Raw genomic sequence first — 19,507 nt, forward strand, 5'->3', positions numbered from 1 at the left:
TTAAATTCTAAAGACATGTAGAGCGCATAAAGAACTGATGGCTTGATTAGCTCTTGTGGTGCAACTGAAGGAGCTGTCTCACAGATTCTTCATTTGGAGAAACACTTTGATCTTTGTTCAAGTCAATTCATGAACATCAACTGACAAGACTGCATGAAACACCCCGATGGTTAGGTCCAAACTTCAAGTAAACTATTTGGTTCCATTAAGGGCTTCCAGAAAATTTGGTGACCAAGGCAATTCTTCCAGAAGCCAAGAGGCAAATCATTTTTTAAAACCCTAATGTACACAAATATATCACCAAGGGCTAATACACATATAAGCAATCAGTCAAGTATGGAAATACTTTTATCTACTTTGTGACAAAAATGAAAGCAGCATTTTAATTTCATTCACATTAGGGCATTGCAAGATTCTTGTAAAACACTGAAACTCTATGTCAGTATCTCACAGGACTACTAGTTAAAAAATATAAATAAAAACAGTTGTACAAATTAATTAAATGGAGAGAGGAAAATTAACGTGCTAATAAGCATTTCATAAAATAGAGTAAGTATTAAGAAACTAATTAGAAAGCTTTCTTTACCATAGTTAATTTTTTAAATGCAGTTTAACCCCCTTTTGGGAAGGGGACTGTTTCAAAGGGCTCATTTTTGTACCCACCATGTCAAAGAAGGTCAGAAACATTCAAGTATAAAGTCACTGCACTGCTGTGGCACAAATAGTTTCTGCGGCTAAAATCAAACAAAGACCAATTAAACTAATCATAACGTTCCAATGAACACAAGGAAGCTCACCTGGTATTTCTGGACTTGTTTCGTGAATTTTCAAATCTACTCAGTTCTTGCTATTATAATTACCTTGACCAAAATACTGTGAAATTACTGCTCTGATCTACTAATGGCTGCAAAAATCAAGTCGTTGTGGTTTCATGCCAAGGGGCCATAGCAAGGTGGCGCAATGATTTCTGACACAGAAGACAACTTCTAAAAACTCAAAAGGGAAAATTAACGGGATGTGGTTTACATTGCCAAAGACTGTTCATTAATTACCAATTTAATCACTGCTGGAGGCATGACATTACAAAAATCTGGCTGAAAGTTCTAATAGATTATGAAGACCACCTAAGAAGAGTGACCAAGAAATGTACAAAACAATTAATACTGTTTCACTGCTATCAAAGACATTCAGATTATTTTACATCAAGTGAAGCAAAGGAATTAGTAGCTTCACAGTGCCACCACTAGGAACTGTAAATACAATAGTGCACAATTAGTAATGCACATGTGACTTCATTCAAGGCATATATCCTTGGGAAAGCCAGAACATGATAAGGAGAACAAAAGAAACATTAAAAAATGAAATGAATGAAGATTTAAACTCTACTCTTGTGCATGCTGAGCAATAACAGAATAGGCAATATAAAATACGGCTTTAGTAATGGTGATACTGACATGGGATGTTCAATACTACACTGAACAGCCATATGGAAAATGTCCATGTCACTAATAGTGGCATAAAAGGAGTGTTCCTGATGCTAAGACACCTAACACTAGCTTCATGCATTCATGGAAATCCCAAACAAATAAGATTTTTGAGGCCAGGGGTTTATGGCCACATAATAGAAAAGATGCTTGAGGATTTTTTTTCCTCCCAAACAATGCTGATGTTTTTATGTGACTTTGAAGATACGCTAGTAAGCTAACAATATGTTTCCTAAGAAATCTAGAATCCATTGTTAGGACAGCAGACTTCAACTTAAATTTAGACATAATAGATAAAGTATTATTTAAATCACAAGGAATAAAACAAACTGTTTTGTACAGAAATGTTTATGCTGAACGCAGAAGTGTGCTATGCTAAGTATTGTTATTCTCTAAAATGCAACTGTAAGAGATTAGACATACATTTAAAGTACCTTACTGATCTGAAATGAATTATGTGCATTTGTGTTGAAGTAAAAAAAATAAAAAATATATTTCACCTCAGTACTCATGGCATATATATTCTACCCCATACAGGGGATAAAAAACCCCAATTTAGATAAAATACTCAGTCTATACATTATTATAGGTTTTAGATTTCTTTTTATGATTACTGACATATGATGTTCTTTTTAATGAAATTACAAATGCAAATTTAACCTACTTCTTGCTAATAATATAACTGAAAATATGAATAATTAGGAAAAATAAAAATTTTAGTTTGGACTTCAAGCTTCAATTCCTAGAGGAAAATTAAATGCAACATCACCCAAAATATGAGTACAATCATATCATTCTTATTTTTATAAAGATATATACTTAGAACACACATATTTGAAATTATAGAAAAAGTTACTAGGAGAGATGTTTAATGATGTTTATTATTTTTACCAGTTGGATGGTAAATGCTTTTTTATTATTTGGAGAATATCTAGTGATCTTATCTAAATCTGCTACAATTATCAGCATGAGAGACTAGTCTAATTTAAATCAATATTTTCCAATCAACATCAAAAGTTCAAGGCTGATGTCCCACCCTACATGGGGACACAATACCTGTTACAGACTTGAATCACAAAAGAACAGCTTGCATTCTCTTAGTTCTTACCAATTAAGCCATTTGAATTAATTTCTAAAGGCTAATTTAAAAAATTACTATATTGTATCATTTTGTATTACTAATCTTAACAGTTAACCAAAGACTGATCAAACTAAAATTATTTCCAATATGTACAATTTTATTTAGAGGATTCAAATATTCATATAAACCTCTGAAGACAAAATACTGCAAATCTTCTAGGACTTGCTACTAACTTATAGTTTGATCTTGCCACCTGCTATGTGAGAACAGGCTCCTATGCTAATTGAGTATAATGGATAGGTTATTATATTGGCAGATTAAATATTAGAGAAAAACTTTAATTCTGTTTTATAATAGCATTGTAATACTTTTATGATATTTCTTTTAAAGAACTATTTGTGCATCATACTCTTATGCTATATAATTATTGGAAAAACAAAAACATATTTATATATACACTGACTGTTGTGATTAGACTAATTAGATTGAAGTTTTATCCTCATTCTCTTTTAAAACTTTCTATTTATAAAATAGATTTTATTTATTTTTTAAAAAAGTAATAATTAAATGACATCATTCTTCTGATAGGTGCAAAATGCTTCACAAATAATCTAACAACAATTCCAAGGACTGTGGGTACCAGGATTGTTATCCTATATTTTGCATATAGCATATTAATCCTAAACTTTAGCACATCAAATGCAATCATCTCTTTTAGATATTTAAAAAATTACCTTAGCATTAAATGTAATAGTGGTTGTTTATTAAATGTATTTTTTAAAAGCAATTATATTTCAATGCAAAGCAAAAAGAAAAGAGTCAAAAATAGACTAACTTGTTATAGAAAGTGATTGGGGGAATTGAAATTTAAAAAAAGGAAATAATCAAAAGGAAAATAGTTTCTTTAAAAAGATTATATTTTTCTTGGAGTTTGTGATTACATATTAATAAAAGATTTCTTTGGATGATAAAAGGGGCTGGAATGTTAAAGCTATCAAACTCTGAGCTTACTTTGTGAAAAATATTTTTTTTTTTGGAGAGGTATCATGTGAAAAAAAAAAAAATATATATATATATATATTTTTTGGAGGGGTACCTGGGATTGAACCTAGGGGTACTTAACCACTGAGCCACATCTCCAGTCCTTTTTATGTTTTATTTTGAGACAAAGTCTCTCTAAGTTGCTTAGGCCCTCACTAAGTTGCTGAGGCTGGCTTTGAATTTGTGATCCTCCTGCCTCAGTCTCCTGAGCCACTGGGATGATAGGTGAGCAACCCTGTACCCAGCGACAAAAATGATTTTAACACATGTGGGAAACAATGAATACTACAAATAACTTAACTAAAACTTTTAATAGTAAATGCAACATGTGAAAATCTTCATAGAATAAAAGGAATAGGAAGATCAGAAATATAAATCACAGAGATCTAGAATGATGAAATTTGCTTCCTATGGAAAAATATTCAGGGAACAACTGTAAAAGGTTAAATGAGTTATCTAATGGCATAAAGAGGGGCTAGAGATATATACCTCAGTGGGATAGAGTATGTGCTTAGCATGAAAAAGGCCCTAGGTTCAATCTCCATTCCCACCAAAAACAAACAAACAAAAACCCCCAAAGGTGCAAAGATACAAATGAATCATATAAATGACTTTTCTTAATAAAAACACTTAAAAGGCAATTTGTACTTATTGCAAGTTCTCATTCAAATATTCAGTTGTACAACTGGAAAAATTTAAGAAAAATTAAAAGTCTCTTCATATCTGTGAGTTGTCTTTTTAAGAGAAATTATAACTCAAATTCTTTCTGAGGATAACTTAAGTAGAGTCTGTATGTAGGGATCTACCAGATAAAATTATCAAGAATTGTTTTTCAATGTGTTCAAAATTGCTTCCTAGTCTTGCAGTCTCTAAAGCTATACTAATTACAAGAGAGAATGTTTATAGTGGAGTGCTATAACTTAGTGCAGAGTTAGGAAGTGAACTCTAATCAGAGTCCCAGAATATGGGACAAGCAAATGTATGTAAGGATTTGGTATACAAACACCATTAACAAGAGAGAAAGATATCACAATGTAGGATTCAAGAACAACAAGAAGCAGATGATACAAGAAGCTTTAAGTCCCAATGTGGCAAAAGTAGTCTCATTTGTCTCTCTATAGACAGGAGAACACTAAAATCACTGTGGCTGCCCAATGATAGTCTATTCTGCATTATAGGTCTTCTGAGAAACATTTAATTTTCCTTTTATAAACCTTTACTAGAAAGAAACTCCTTATAGCAAACTTTTCATGTTTAGGCACATTTTTAAATTAGTTACCACTCAGAGAACATGAAAAATAGCCTTTCTATTCCTTTCATTTATTCATTGAACAGTTACTGAACACTTGGTTTTGGGAATAACAGGTTACTGTACTTTGAATAGATAACAGTTAAGTGGGAAAGAGATTTGTAATTAGATAATTATATTGGAATAAGTGTCTAGTACATAAAGATATTTCAAAACATACTAGAAAAAATGGAAAGAGATCTTTATTGCAAGAAGCCACAGGGAAGTGTTCAGGAGCAGTATTTCACCAGAAACAATAAGCAGGGTATTTCAGAGAGAGAGAGAACAACAAATGCCTGAGATAGGAATGAAAAGAGTAAGGTAGGGGCTGGCTTTGTGGCTCAGTGGTAGAGTGCTCGCCTAGCATGCACGAGGCACTGGGTTCGATCCTCAGCACCACATAAGTGTAAAATAAAGATATAGTGTCCACCTAAAACTTAAAGTAAATATTAAAAAAATAGAAAAGAGTAAGGTATATTCTAGATAATGCAACAACTTAGAACTGGACTGTAAAATGGAGAGAGGTGGAAGATGAGGCTAGAAAGGACTTGTAAGGCTATGTTGAGTAGTTGAAAAATTTATTCTCTTGGGTTACGGGGCTACAAGAAGGATTATGAGGCTTCATATATTCAAGTACTCACTTAAGTTATTTCCCAATTTTCTTTTTATTTTTATAAATATCTTTCCTTAGAAGTAGATTTGAGCTTTCAATCTTTTAAATCTTCTGTGAATCTCCTATAAATTTGTATTCTCTTAGTCTAGAATTAGATGCAAAAGCCTCAAAAAAGTTGCTAACCTATACTGAGTACATGGATATTGTCCAATGCACCATATACTTCTATTTACATATTCTGTTTCAATTATTACAATAGCTTTACTCATTTTTCTTGGTATTCATCAGAAAGTTCTAGGCTGGTTGTATAGGAACACAGTATACACAGTAGAAATTGCCAAAGACATTCTCAGTTAGTGGTCCTTTAAGCAATAAATAAGTGATCCCAGTAAGCTCTTCAGTAACCTCTTGAAGATCTGAGGTCAGGATCCCACTTTTTAAAAAAAACTTAAGGACATTCCTGGGTACCAACTTTTTTTTTTTAAAATCATCAGAATTTCCAGTTGCACTAAGAATATATAGTGGGTAGAAATAGGTTTCTCTTTCCCATTCTAGCACTTTTGACTCTCAGTAAATTTTATAAAGGGCAAGGTAAATTATAATGAATTTACAAGTAAGAGCAGTATAAATTAAAGCAAAGTTAAAACATCAAAATGTTCTCTAAATGAAATCCCAGTCATTTTGGGGTAGGGGTGGGTTAGACCTGCTTTTATTTACCAAACGTCTTTTGATCTCTCCAGAGTGATGGGGATGCTGACACTAAAGTGGAGATGTCTATTAGTCATGGTTCCCTTCCCTTTTACCATGGGCACCTATTAATTTGAGTGTCAAACAGGAAAGGCAAAACAAAACAAAAGAGAGAGAGAGAGAGAGAGAGAGAGAGAGAGAGAGGAGAGAGAGAGAATTTTGCTTCCACTTTACAAATGGAAAGAGAATCAGAGACACAAATTAATTTTCTGTTTTTACAATCTTCAATTACTCCAGAAGTGAAATTAGCATTTTCCTTTTCTATTTTGTCAGCCAAGTTGTACACTCTACTTTCCCAAAAAATGGACAGCATTGACCAAATAATGACAATCTGTATGTATAAGAGCTACTTAAAAATTATTTTAAAAAGATCAAATTAAGAAAACTACTTTGTTCCTAAAAAGATATCATCATGATATCAAGTTGCATACTAAATTGAAAGTCTGAAAAGCAATAATAAGGTCTAACCTCTTCCATATTTCTGAAATTGGACTTACTTGACATTTTATATACTCTTTCTTAAGTCATTTCAATATTAGCTATAATCCCTAAAAAATACCAAGTATCAGAAAAAGAGCAATAGCTCTGGAATGTACCATTTAGTTCATAAAGCTAATATTTTTCAAAACACATCTATACAGGTTGTTTTAAAAATAATTGTTTTAGTTGTAAGTGTACACAATAACCTTTATTTTATTTTTAGTGGTGCCGAGGATCGAACCCAGAGCCTCAAGTGTGCTAGGCGAGCACTTTACCACTGAGCCACAGTTCCAGCGCCTATAAAGGGTTTGACATTTGAAAAAATAAGCAACAGTGAAATGTACAAGAAAGGGTTTTCAATTAAGCTTTAACTTTTAACCAAGAAGAGGCAGCCACAATATTTCCTATGTCACATGCTTTTACAGACTCTGACATTCCTTCTACAGAGTGGTAGGATTTATCTACATCTCCTCTTCTTATACCTGAGTGGAATTTTGTGACTACATAAGCCAAAGTGATGTGACTCAGAGTTAGAATTGTAAAATACATTAAAGGAAACCACTGACAAAGTAAACTATAACAAAATGAAAGAGAAGAAAATACTTGTAAGCTATATATCTACTATGGACCTCATCTCCAAAATACATAAGAACCTCCCATAAGTCAATACGTAAAACACCCTAACAAACACATAACTTATTAAAAATGTGGTAAGGACTTGAATATGCATTTCATCAAAGAAATAAAAATGGTCAATGGTTATGTGAAAAGATGATCATCATGACTGATCATCAGGGAAACACAAATCAAAACCACAACGAGGTATCATCTCATATTTGTCAGAATGGCCATTATTTAAAAAACAAAACATAGTATTGACAAGAATGTGGAGAAACTGGAACCTTCACACACTGTTAATGGGAATAAAATGGTATAGCTATTATGAAAATCAGTATGGAGGCTCCTCAAAAATTAAAATAGAGCTACAATGTGACCCAGAAATTCCACCTCTGGGAATTTATCCAAAATAAGCGAAATCAGGATCTTGAGAGATGTTAGCATGCCCATATTCACTGCAGCATTATTCACACCAGCCAAGATACAGAAACAACCTAAAGGCCCATCAACATGAATGGACAAAGAAAATGCAGTATATATGTATACAATGGAACACTATCCACCCTTAAAAAAGGAAATTCTGTCATATGCTACAGCATGGATGAACCTTGATGACATTCATACTAAGTGAAATAAGCCAGTCGCAAAAGAACAAATACGGCATGATTCCAAATATATGAAGTACTGAGGAGTTAAATCAATGTACCAAAAAGTGAAATAGTTGTTGCCAGGGGCTAAAAGGAGGGGGAAATGGGAAGTTATTAATTAACAGATAAAAATTTCAGTGAAGCAAAATGAGTAAATTCTAAAGATCTGCTACACAATATTATACCTATAGTCAATAATACTGTTTGATAATACTTAAAAATTAAGAGGGTAGATATCAAGTTAAGTGTTCTTACCTGATAAAATAAAAATTAAAAAAGAATCTTCCAACTATGAAAATGACATGTCCTTCCGTTTATTTAGTAATTCTTTTGTTTTCAGAATATTTACAGTTTTCTGAGGTTGGGGCTGTAACTCAGTGGCAGAGCACTTACCTAGCACATGTAGGGCACTGGCTTTGAGCCTTAGCATCACATAAAAACATAAACAAATAAAATAAAGGCATGCTGTCCATCTACAACTACAAAAAAAAAATTTTAAAAAAAGAATATTTACAGTTTTCTGCTTAAAGACTTATTCCTGGCATATTATTTATATTTGAAGCTACTGTATTATTTCTAAATTTTTATTTTTATAGTATGTGGGATTGAACTCAGGGGCTCACACATGCTAGTACCACTGAGCTACATCCTCAGTCCCTAAACTTTTAAACTTTAAATATGATAATATGTATAATTTACACCTTAATAATAATATGTAACTTTTAAGTTTGAAGAGTTTTACCAAATATATACAGGTGTATTCACAAATTAAATTAAAAATTATAGATCCTTCCTTTCCATCCCTCTAAAAAGTTTGCTCATATTCCTATGCAGTTAATTCTACCTACCCTGCCTCTAAGTAACCACTGATCTGCTTTTTGTCACTCTATATTAGTAGGTGGTAGAATTACATGCAGATTACATATAAATGTAATAATATATGTCTTTTCTGTGTTCTCACTATATTTCTGTCATTTGTTAAGGTTATTGTGTGTATCAGTAATTTGTTCCTTTGCACTGCTGAGTGATACAAGTTGAATGCATCTTATCTGAAATTATTAAGATCAGAAGTGCTTTGCATTTCAGAGCACTATAGGTTTTGAATTTTCAGATTAGGGATGCTCAAATTATATTCTATTGTATGGCTACATCATGATATGTTTATTCATTCATCTGGTAATGTTTTGTCCAGTTTCTGGGTATTAGAATAAAAATTGCTGAAAACTTGTATACAAGTTTTTGTATGGTCATATGTTTTTAGTTTTCTTGAGTAAATTCCTAAGATTGGAACTGCTAAGTAATATGTTTAACTTTTAAAGAAATGACCCAACAATTTTCTAACATGGTTATACCATTTTACATTTCTATAAACAATATCAGAGTATTTTAGTTCCATATTATTATCAACTCATATTATAGTTGGTATTTTAAATTTTAGCCAGTTTCATTGGAATATAATGGTATTTCACCATGGCTTTGATTTGCATTTCCTTGGTAACTAATGATGTTAAATCTGTCCCCTGCCCTCCAACCCTGGTACTGGGTCTTAAACCCAGGAGCACTGTAGCACTGCTACATATCAGCATTTTTAAAAAATTTTGAGACAGGGCCTTGCTAAGTTGTTGCAGATGGCTTTGAACTTGCAGTATTTCCTGCCCCAGCCTCCTGAGTTACTAGGGTTATAGGCCTCTGCCCCCATGCCCTGCTAAAGATCTTTTTAGTGTGCTGTTGGCAATTTACATATCTTCTTGGAGAATAAGTTATTTTTGGATATTAATTTTATGTATGGTAATCTTGCTAACTTTACTTTAAAAATTTATCTGTAATTTTTTTTGAATTTTTCTATGTAAATCATATTTTTGATGAATGATAGTTTTACTCCTCCCTTTTCACACTTATACCTTTTGTTTCTTTGTCTTATTTTAGGATATTCATTGTGATATTAAATAGAAATGATAGTGGACTTCCCTGCCTTCTGTCCTGTCTTAAGTGGAAAGCTTTCAATGTTTCTTTTTTCTTTTTCTTTTTTTATTGGTATCAGGGATTGAAGCCAGGGGTGCTTAATGAACCACATCCCCAACCCCTTTTATTTTTTGAGACAGTGTCTTATTAAGTTGCTTAGGGCCTTGATAAGTTGCTGAGGCTGGCCTTAAACCTTCAATCCTTCTTGTCAGGCTTTCGAGTGACTGGGATTACAAATGTGCACATTACAAATGTGCACCATCATGTCTAGCTCAATGTTTCATAATTAATTATAATGTTGGCTATAAGATTGTAATAGATACATTTTATCAAGTTAATAAAAGTTCCTTTTTATTCATAATTTGTGAGGAATTGTGTTATTTTTCTCTTGAACCATGAATATGGTGATATTTTTCACTTTTTTTCTGTATCCTCCAATTAAAATTATCGCTAGTCTTCTTTATTCTGTTAAAATGGTCATTTACATTGCTTGGTTTTTGAAATACTAAACCATCTTTCATTCTTAGAATAAATTCAAATTGACCATGGTATGTTAATTTTTAATGCACTACTGTGTTGTTAATGTTTTATTATGCAAAAATAAATAAGTTGAAAGAGGAAGGATATGGAAATATTTTTGGGACTATTCAAATCTTGTTTCAGGGCTGAGGATATAGCTCAGTGGTAGGGCACTTGCCTAATGTATGTGAGACCCTGGATTAGAACCTCAGCAACAACAACAAACAAAACAAAACGACAATAACAGGGGCTGGGGTTGTGGCTCAGTGGTAGAGCACTTGCCTGGCATGCACAGGGCACTGGGTTCGATCCTCAGCACCACATAAATGTAAAATGTGTCCACCTAAAACTTAAAAACAAAACAAAACAAAACAACGACAACAACAAAAAACAGTTTCACAAGCATAGGGCACACCTTTGGGTAAGTGTGAAATGAATGTAACAAACAGATCAAACTGCCATGTAGCTAGCCAGCTATGAAAATGGATGGGGGAAAAACAACCAATACATAAATACAATAGAGCTGACCCAAGAAATTATCAAACCAATAATGAGGTATCTTGTGAGATACCATGATTGTTGTTTGTCAATTTCACAATAGTCTATCTATTATTGAATCATTCAGTCCATACCTAGTTCCATACCTAGGCATGCACTTAAATCATTAACTGTAGAGTTCTGTTTCTCTCTTTTTTCCCCTCTACCATTGAGCTACAGTCCCAGCCCCCAAATATCTCTCACTTTAAGTATATATATACACTTTACAGATACTGAAATATAACCCCAGTTTAAGTAAAACTGCTTTAGTCAAGTTTGGGTATGCTAAGATAACAATTTGCTTAAAACATCTTCTTTTAGTATCAAAAAAATGATTTTAATTCTTTCTTTTTAAAGAAGGGAATGGGGTGGGGGAGAAGGGGAGAGAGTGCTTTATTTATTTATTTTAAAGTAGATATCTTTATTGTGGGACGTAGCTTTTTTGTGGTGCTGGGGAATGAACTCAGGGCCTTGTGCATGAAAAGCAAGCACTCTACTAACTGAGCTACATCCCCAGCCCTAAATTAATATGCCTTTTTTTTTTTTTAATACAGAAAGAACTAAGGAAAAAAATAACAACTCATAAACATGTTCTACCCTTTAGGGATAAACACTGTTAACATTCTGATGATTTTTCAGTGTAAATATAAAAGAGCCTATATTATTTCAAAATGGAGAATATATAAAATACACTATTTCATATCTTTTTGTACAAAATGACATTGTGAGCATTTACTTATGTCTTTAAAATATTATTTCAAAACATTAGTGAAGATCATTTTTAATGCGTACATAACAAATATATGTATTTGTATTAATTTATTTAATCATTCCCCTATATTTGAGCATATAAGGCCACTTTGAAATTTTTGCTACTATAGAAAATATTGTGATGAAAATTTGCAAATCTATTTTTATTTGTGGAATTACTATGAAAAGGAATGAGCATTTCTTTCTTTCTTTTGATTTTTTGTGGTGCAAGGGATCAAACCCAGGAGGGTCTTATATATGTGAGGCAAGTGTTCTACCACCTCCAGTCCCAGAATGAGCATTTTTTTAACCTTTATTTTTAAAATTTGTTCTAATTAGTTATACATAATGCATTTTGACACACTGTACACAAATGGAGCACAACTATTCCTTCTTCTGACTGAAAATTGTGCAGAGTCACACTGGTAGTGTAATCATACATATATATAGGGTAATAATGTCCATCTCATTCCACCATCCTTCTCATCCCCAAATCCCCTCCCCTCCCCTCACTCCCCTCTACATAATCCAAAGTCCCTTTATCCCCAACTCATTATGAATCAGCATCCACTTATCAGAAAAAACATTCCACCTTTCATATTTTGGGTTTGGCTTATTTCATTCAGCATGATCAGAATGAGCATTTCTTGATGAAATCTAGCTGCTTTTCAGAAAGGTGCGGCAATTTCCATGCTTCCAACAATGTAAAAGAGTATCTAATTTCATAAATGCTGATCCGCAGAGTTTCTTAAAAATCCAAATTATAAATATATTCAGTAAAATGTCACAGACATGGAATAAAAGATGTTTTAGTAATTTTATGTTTCAGTGCTAGGGCTTGAACCCAGGGGTGCTCTACCAATCAAGCTACATTCCCAGCCCTCTGTATTTTTTATTTTGAGGTAGAGTCTTGCTAAGTTGCCAAGACTGGCTTTGAACTTGCAATCCTCCTTTATCAGCATCCTGAATTGCTTATATTATAAGGGTGCACCATCATGCCCAGCTGTCATTATTTTTTAGTACTGAATTCACACTTTTAACTTAGTTAAAAGTTTAAGTTTCATTTGGGAAATAAAACGTTTAAGTAAGATTATTGGTGTCTTATACAGAAGAGATGGCTGAGAAATATTTGTTAAAAGGTTGAACTAACAAATGAATAAACCGAACGAAAGAATAAATAGCCTTAAGAGTCAATATACTTGAATTCTAGGCTTAATTTGCATTATTTGTTACTCTAGGAAAATTTAAACACCTTTTCCAAACTCAGATAGCTAATTACTACTTTAATATCTACTCTTCCTTCACAAAGATGTCAGAAAAATAAACAAGAAATAATTATGAGGGGCCTGGGGTTGTGGCTCAGTGGTGGAGTGCTTGCCTAGTATGCACAAGACACTGGGTTCAATCATCAGCACCACATTAAACGTAAAATAAAGATGTTGTGTCCACCTAAAAAACTTAAAAATAAATATTAAAAAAAGAATTATGACACAGTACATTAAGAATATAATATCTCAAGTCAGAGTGTTTAGGAACAATTCCTAGATCTGTTACTTATTAGTTGTGTAATCATGGGCAATTCAATGATTTTCTGTGTGTCAGTTTTTTCAACTGTAAAATGGGAATGATAATATTTATCTACTTACTATGATGTTTAAATGATTTATGTGAAAGCACTTAGAATCTTGCTTGACACAGACCAAGTGCTCAACAAACATTAGATAATAATTATTAAAATACGTAAAATTTATACATAGGTAAAATGATATAGTATATATTTGAATATAACTATTTATATTCAAATTTTTAAATTATATTTTTTAAATATTTTTAAATTTTTAAATTATATTTTTAGAAATATATTTTTAAATTATATTTTTAATTTAATATATTTTTAAATTATATTTTTTAGAACATGAAAGAATTGTGAAATATTGTCACAAATATTAATTTCACAAATTGTTCTTTTTAAAAATGAATATTCTTTTTTTGGTTGTTCACTTGACTACATTCTTCTTATCCAAATCTCAGTTCAAATATATCTTCCTCAGGTCATTTAACCTCTACCTTCAAATTATCCTCTACTATACACATACAATTTTCATACTCTGTAATTATTGTGTTTATTTACTTGTTACTATCTCTCCTTTTCCCACCAGAATGTAAACTCCATGAAGGAAAAAAGCTTAATGTTTTTCAGTCACTGTGAATTGACTTGATTTATATAACCAATAAATATCTTTTTAAAGAAAATATGTATCTTGCAAGTGAATGAATCAACAAATTGATTATATAAAGATGGTTAGCTACTGAAAAACCCAACATAAAAGCTACAGGTTCTTCCTTAGAAGGAATGGTCCTCTAGATTAGTGTTTCTCAAACTTTTTTGATCCTGGCCCCAGTTAAGAATACAGTTTATTTCAAGATCTAGTAAAAATACATATCCATGTAACTGAAACAAAAATTTCACACAAACACAAACATATACACACACGCACACACACATACACAAAATATTACACTAATAAAGTGTGATGAATTTTGATATTTTCTATTCTATTCTATTCCTATACATTAAAAATAAGTTACGGTAGTTCACTAAACTGATCTATATTCCAAGATGTATAAAAGAGTTGAAGTTTGGGGCTGGAGTGGCTCAGCAGTAGCGTGCTTGCCTAGCACGTGTGAGGCACTGGGTTCAATCCTTAGCACATCATAAAAATAAATAAAGAAAATAAAGTTATTGTGTAAAAAAAAAGAGTTGAAGTTTGAAAAACAATGCACCAAGTCAGAGATAATTAAATTAATATCTGCAAAGCCTTAAAAAAGACTATAGTTTTATGTACATGTGAGTTTGGTGGTAGGCAGGGTTGTCACAGTTTTCAAATTCATGAAGAGGTTTATGTTTTCTAATATTTAATGACTTTAAATTATTATATGTTCATTATATTGTCTGTGAAACACTACATAAAAACATGTATAAAAATGTGGTTTAATCCAGGGATGGCAATAGGAGAAAGCACTATTTCTGAAAATCTAATAAGGCTCAGGTTTAAATACTGACTCTGATAAGTAGTTTGAATATATTCATGGAATTAAGTATAATAATTATGGTTCCTGGAATGTATGGTAGGCATTCAATAAATTACAGGCATCATTGATACACTATTATTTGCAACAAAATTAACTTCCATGAACAAAATACAGTTTAAACAAGAGTACAATCATAACTTTTTTTTTTTTTTTTTTTTTGATGGTGGTACTGGGAAACAAACCCAGACAAGTGCTCTACCACTGAGCATTTTGCCTTACAAAATGCAATTCAACGAAAAACAGATTATTAATGTATACATGGAATTTGTACTCTAGGATCTTACTTTCCTGATAGTTGTTAACATTGCTATGTAAAAATGATGACAATATGGTCTGATAGGCATGAATTTATCAGTTCAATAAGTGTACCAGGTATTCATAATGAACAAAGTCTGCAGAAAATATTAACAAATTACTCTTCTCACCCATTTTGATTATGATTATAATGAACAACTTATGGTTTTTTCAACCAGTATTTCTCACATCATTTAGCTGCCTGTTGCAGAGTGGTGTGGCTGTGCTGGAATTCTGCTTATTCCCTGCCTTTAAAGCTGCATCTCTTCTTGCTTGTTCAAGAAGAACTCTTGCTCTTTCTTTAAGTTCTTCTTGTCTGGATAACATTCGATGCTTAAAAAGCAAAGAAACAGAATTAGATGCCAAATTTAAAGAAATAAACAAATCCATTATCAAACAAATAATCTACATTTACAAACGAATTAAAAGTTAGACAATCTGTTGAAATAAAAGGTCAGGAGTAAGGTTTTAGCTTTCTTACTAATATTACCTATACAAAATATTAATGTTGACTAAACATTTAGAATGAATACATAAATCTTGACATAAATGAAATATCTTGACTGTCTAAAATTGGATTGAATTTAAGTATACTTTCATTAGAACATAGTCTTATAAGTGGTGTGTGTAAATTACATATTCCTCATATGTGCTCATAAACATAGTAAATCTGTCAGCCAAAAACATTTTCTAAAGTTCTTATAGACTTTTTATGTTCTTATAGAAGTGACAACAATGTGTCTTCTAAATTTGTACTAGATAGACATTAAATACCTGTGGCAACCATCTTTTAAATTCCTGACATTAATATTTATAGAAAAATGCAAAGCTACTATATTTTTAAAAAAATAAATATGTAAAACTGGTTTTCTCTACTATTTACATTTTTTATAAGAAAACAATTTATCATATCAGAATTGGAGAAATATTCTCCAATTTGTAATTTTACAATGTATTTTTGGAGAACAACAGATGTTGGCCGTCAATGAAAATCAGTTCTTAAACGGTGGCATTATCCAAAAACATAATATTCTTTTTTTGTGTATGGTACTGGGGATTGGACATGAGGCTTCGCACATGTTAGGCAAGTGTTCTATAACTGAGATGTATCGCAGATCCTTTTTATTTTATTTTGAGAGAGCTTCTTATGTGTTGTCCAGGCTGGCTTTGAACTTATCTCTTTTCTAGTAGCTGAGATTATAGGCAGGTGCCACTATGCCTAGCACCATACTTCTGGCTTAAGATGGCTATTACCTTTACTCTGATGCTTAATTAATTTGACATCCTTTTCACTGTATAGTTTTTATGGTCAAGGAAAAGAAAATAGAGAACAAACTTATTACTTTACTATTATATGAAGCTTTCTCTTTTAAAAAATTAATATACCATTTTTGGGGCCTTTTTGTGATTGATATATTCAACTATAACTAGGCTGGGTGTGATGACACATACCTATAATTCCACCAACTTAGGAGGCTGAGGAAGGAGGATCCCAAGTTTGAGGTCAGCATCAGCAACTTAGAGAGACCCTGTCTTGAAATAAAAACTTTTGAAAGATCTGGGGGCTTGGGGTCATAGGTCAGTGATAGAGTGCTGGCCTATTATGTGTGAGGCACTGGGTTCAATTCTCAGCACTGCACATAAATAAAGAAAATAAAGGTTTATTGACAACTGGAAAAAAAAAGGATCTGGGATGTAGCTCATTATAGATCAGTGGTTGAGTGCTCCCTTAGGAAATCAGCAAGACCCTGTCTCTAAATAATATATTATAAAAAGGCTGGGGATGTGGCTTAGTGGCTGAGCATCCCTGGTTCAATCCTTAGTACCAAAGGAAAAAAAAATTAAAAAAAATTAAAAAAAACTGTAACTATTTTTAAACCTTTTTTCTATAATCTTAAGATTTTCCTTAAAATGTACAATAAATTATTTTTGGTATATTCACAAGGTTATGAATTATTGCCACTAATTCTGGAACTTTTTCATCACTCAAGATTTTAAGAGGATTAAACAAAAATTCTTAATAGATACAAATGAAATATATAAGTGGTAATGATAGATTCTAAGTTAATGTTGCTAGGATATAACAGAATTAGTCATTGCATTTCTACTGGTTATAATATCAATACTTTCTCAAAATAGAAAAAAAGTTTAATGAACATTGAATTTTTAGTCACGATATCAGGCTTAAATTAATCCCTCTGTCATTAATAATAAGCAATGCAACATGAACAGGTCACTTAAAAACTATACTGCCTTCCATTATATGATGATTAGGAATTTTGGAGTCAGACATTTGGGTTCAAATGCCACTTCCATCACTTAATTGCAGGCAAGTTACTCAATCTTTCTAAGCCTCCATTTTCTCATTTATAAAATTCGGAGAAAAACAGACCAACTTTCATAAGGATAGTGTAAAGATTAAGTAATAGAGTAACACAATGAGCACTTGCACATGATAAGCACTGAATAAATATTGACTATTATTATTTCTTAATCCCTCAATTTCCTTATCTTTGAAATGTGGAGAATGAGAGTAGATCATCTTTAAGACTCCATTAGCTCTAAATTCTATAGTCCTTTAGTGATTCAACCCTTCCACATAGACTGTGAAAAACTGTGCTTTGGTCTTAAGAAAACACAGACATAAATTTTATTTTCTGATTAGAAAATTACTAAGTATATTTTAAAATATAAAATTACAAAATTGCATTTTACTAATTATAGAGATTAGTAAAAAGAAGAAAAAAATCATTAGTAATCATGGTATCCAGAGATCATCACTGTAGAATCACAGTTTTTTCACTTAATACTTTATTATTTTATTTTTTTTGCAGTGGTGGGTATCGAACCCAGGGCCTCACACATGTTAAGACAAGTGCTGTACCATAAATACTTTATCATGAGCTTTTTCTCATGTCCTTATATATGCTTCTTGAAAATATGATTTTAATAGACTACCTAACATTCTATTATATAGATGTATTCATTAGACATTAGTTAACTTACTTTATTGGATATATTGGTTGTTTGAAAATTTTTCACTATCATAAATAATGTTTTTATTTGCCCTGCTGAGAAGAAAACACAGAGCCTCATGCAAGCTCTCTGACACTGAGCTACATACTCAGCCCTATAAATAATATCTTTGTGAATACTCCTACATGTAAATTTTTGTATATGATTCTGATCATCTCCTTAGGAAAAATCCCTGGAAATAGGATCTAATAAGATAAAACATTTTGTTGTTTTGAAATGAGGCCTTGCCAAGTAGCTGCCCAGGCTGGACTTGCACTTGTGGATCTTCTCTTCTCAATGTCCCAAGTAGCTGACACACACAGCCATCATGTGTGGCTGATATAAACATTTTTAAGGACTTGATGCACATTATAAAATTGCCTATCAGTAATGCTGACTTCTTTACAACTGGGCTATGATTATTATTTAATGCTTAAATGATAAAAAATAAAGAGATATTGTGAACTTTAGGCACAAAGACTTTGGAGTCAGACAGGGCTGGTTTGGAATTCAAACTTTAAAATATATTATATGACCTTAGACTACTCTGTAAACACCAGATGTCCCACATATAAAGTATTATTCAACCACTTATTTCATTAGTTGTAAAGTTTAAGAAAGATAAGATAAATAAATAATTGCCATTCATGTACTAGGCACTTACATGAGTAGCATTATAATTTTGTTAAGTCTATAAAAACATATTAAGCTACCAAATTTCCTATAATTTAATGCTTAATTATAAGTCACAATTTTATCTATTACTAAGAAAAAACACTACCAATTAAATTCCAATATACTATCTATTATAAGTAATATCTTGATTTCAGAAAAGTTAAAATATAGAAAGATACATCTGAGAATTAATAAAATATAGGGCACAAAAAGAGAAACAGAATACTATCAGTTAACATATGTAATTTCTTAAAAACCTACCAAATGTCAGCATCCATATTACAATTTTTGGTGTCAAGACATTATTCTTGCCAACCAAGTGCCAAGCAAACCTTTAATTCACCTTAAGCAAAATTCAACCCATAAACGAATGGCCAATGAACAAACATGAAGCTATAAATAAATGGTGCATCCTTTAGTCATATGAATAGGATCACAACATAAAAGAATTTTAGAGCTAAAAGGGCTTTTAGAGATTACTTCATTTAACATAACGTGGAAAATAAGATTATGAGAGTTTAAATGAACAGTTAATGTTACATTGCTAATTACTGGCAGAATCAAAATGAGAAACTAGGTTTACTGATTCTTAGTCCTGCATATTTCTAATTTCTAACTATTAATCAGTTTCTAGCTTTAAGTAAAACATTTGCCTTAAAAATC

The 19,507-nt window shown here is 31.8% G+C and overlaps 1 protein-coding gene across 16 annotated transcripts in view; it reads right to left on the bottom strand.

Moving 5' to 3' along the window:
- The window catches only part of Ehbp1 (EH domain binding protein 1), a 305,040-nt gene that overhangs the window by 75,995 nt on the left and 209,538 nt on the right, over positions 1-19,507 (bottom strand). For all 16 annotated transcript variants that reach the window (XM_048804245.1, XM_048804243.1, XM_048804235.1 and 13 more), the window contains one exon: positions 15,344-15,487. In XM_048804245.1, the coding sequence (XP_048660202.1) occupies positions 15,344-15,487 (144 nt within the window). The remainder of the gene's footprint in view (positions 1-15,343; positions 15,488-19,507) is intronic.

The sequence above is a fragment of the Marmota marmota genome, unplaced genomic scaffold (genome assembly GCF_001458135.2).
Source record: "Marmota marmota marmota unplaced genomic scaffold, marMar, whole genome shotgun sequence".
NCBI lineage: Eukaryota > Metazoa > Chordata > Mammalia > Rodentia > Sciuridae > Marmota > Marmota marmota.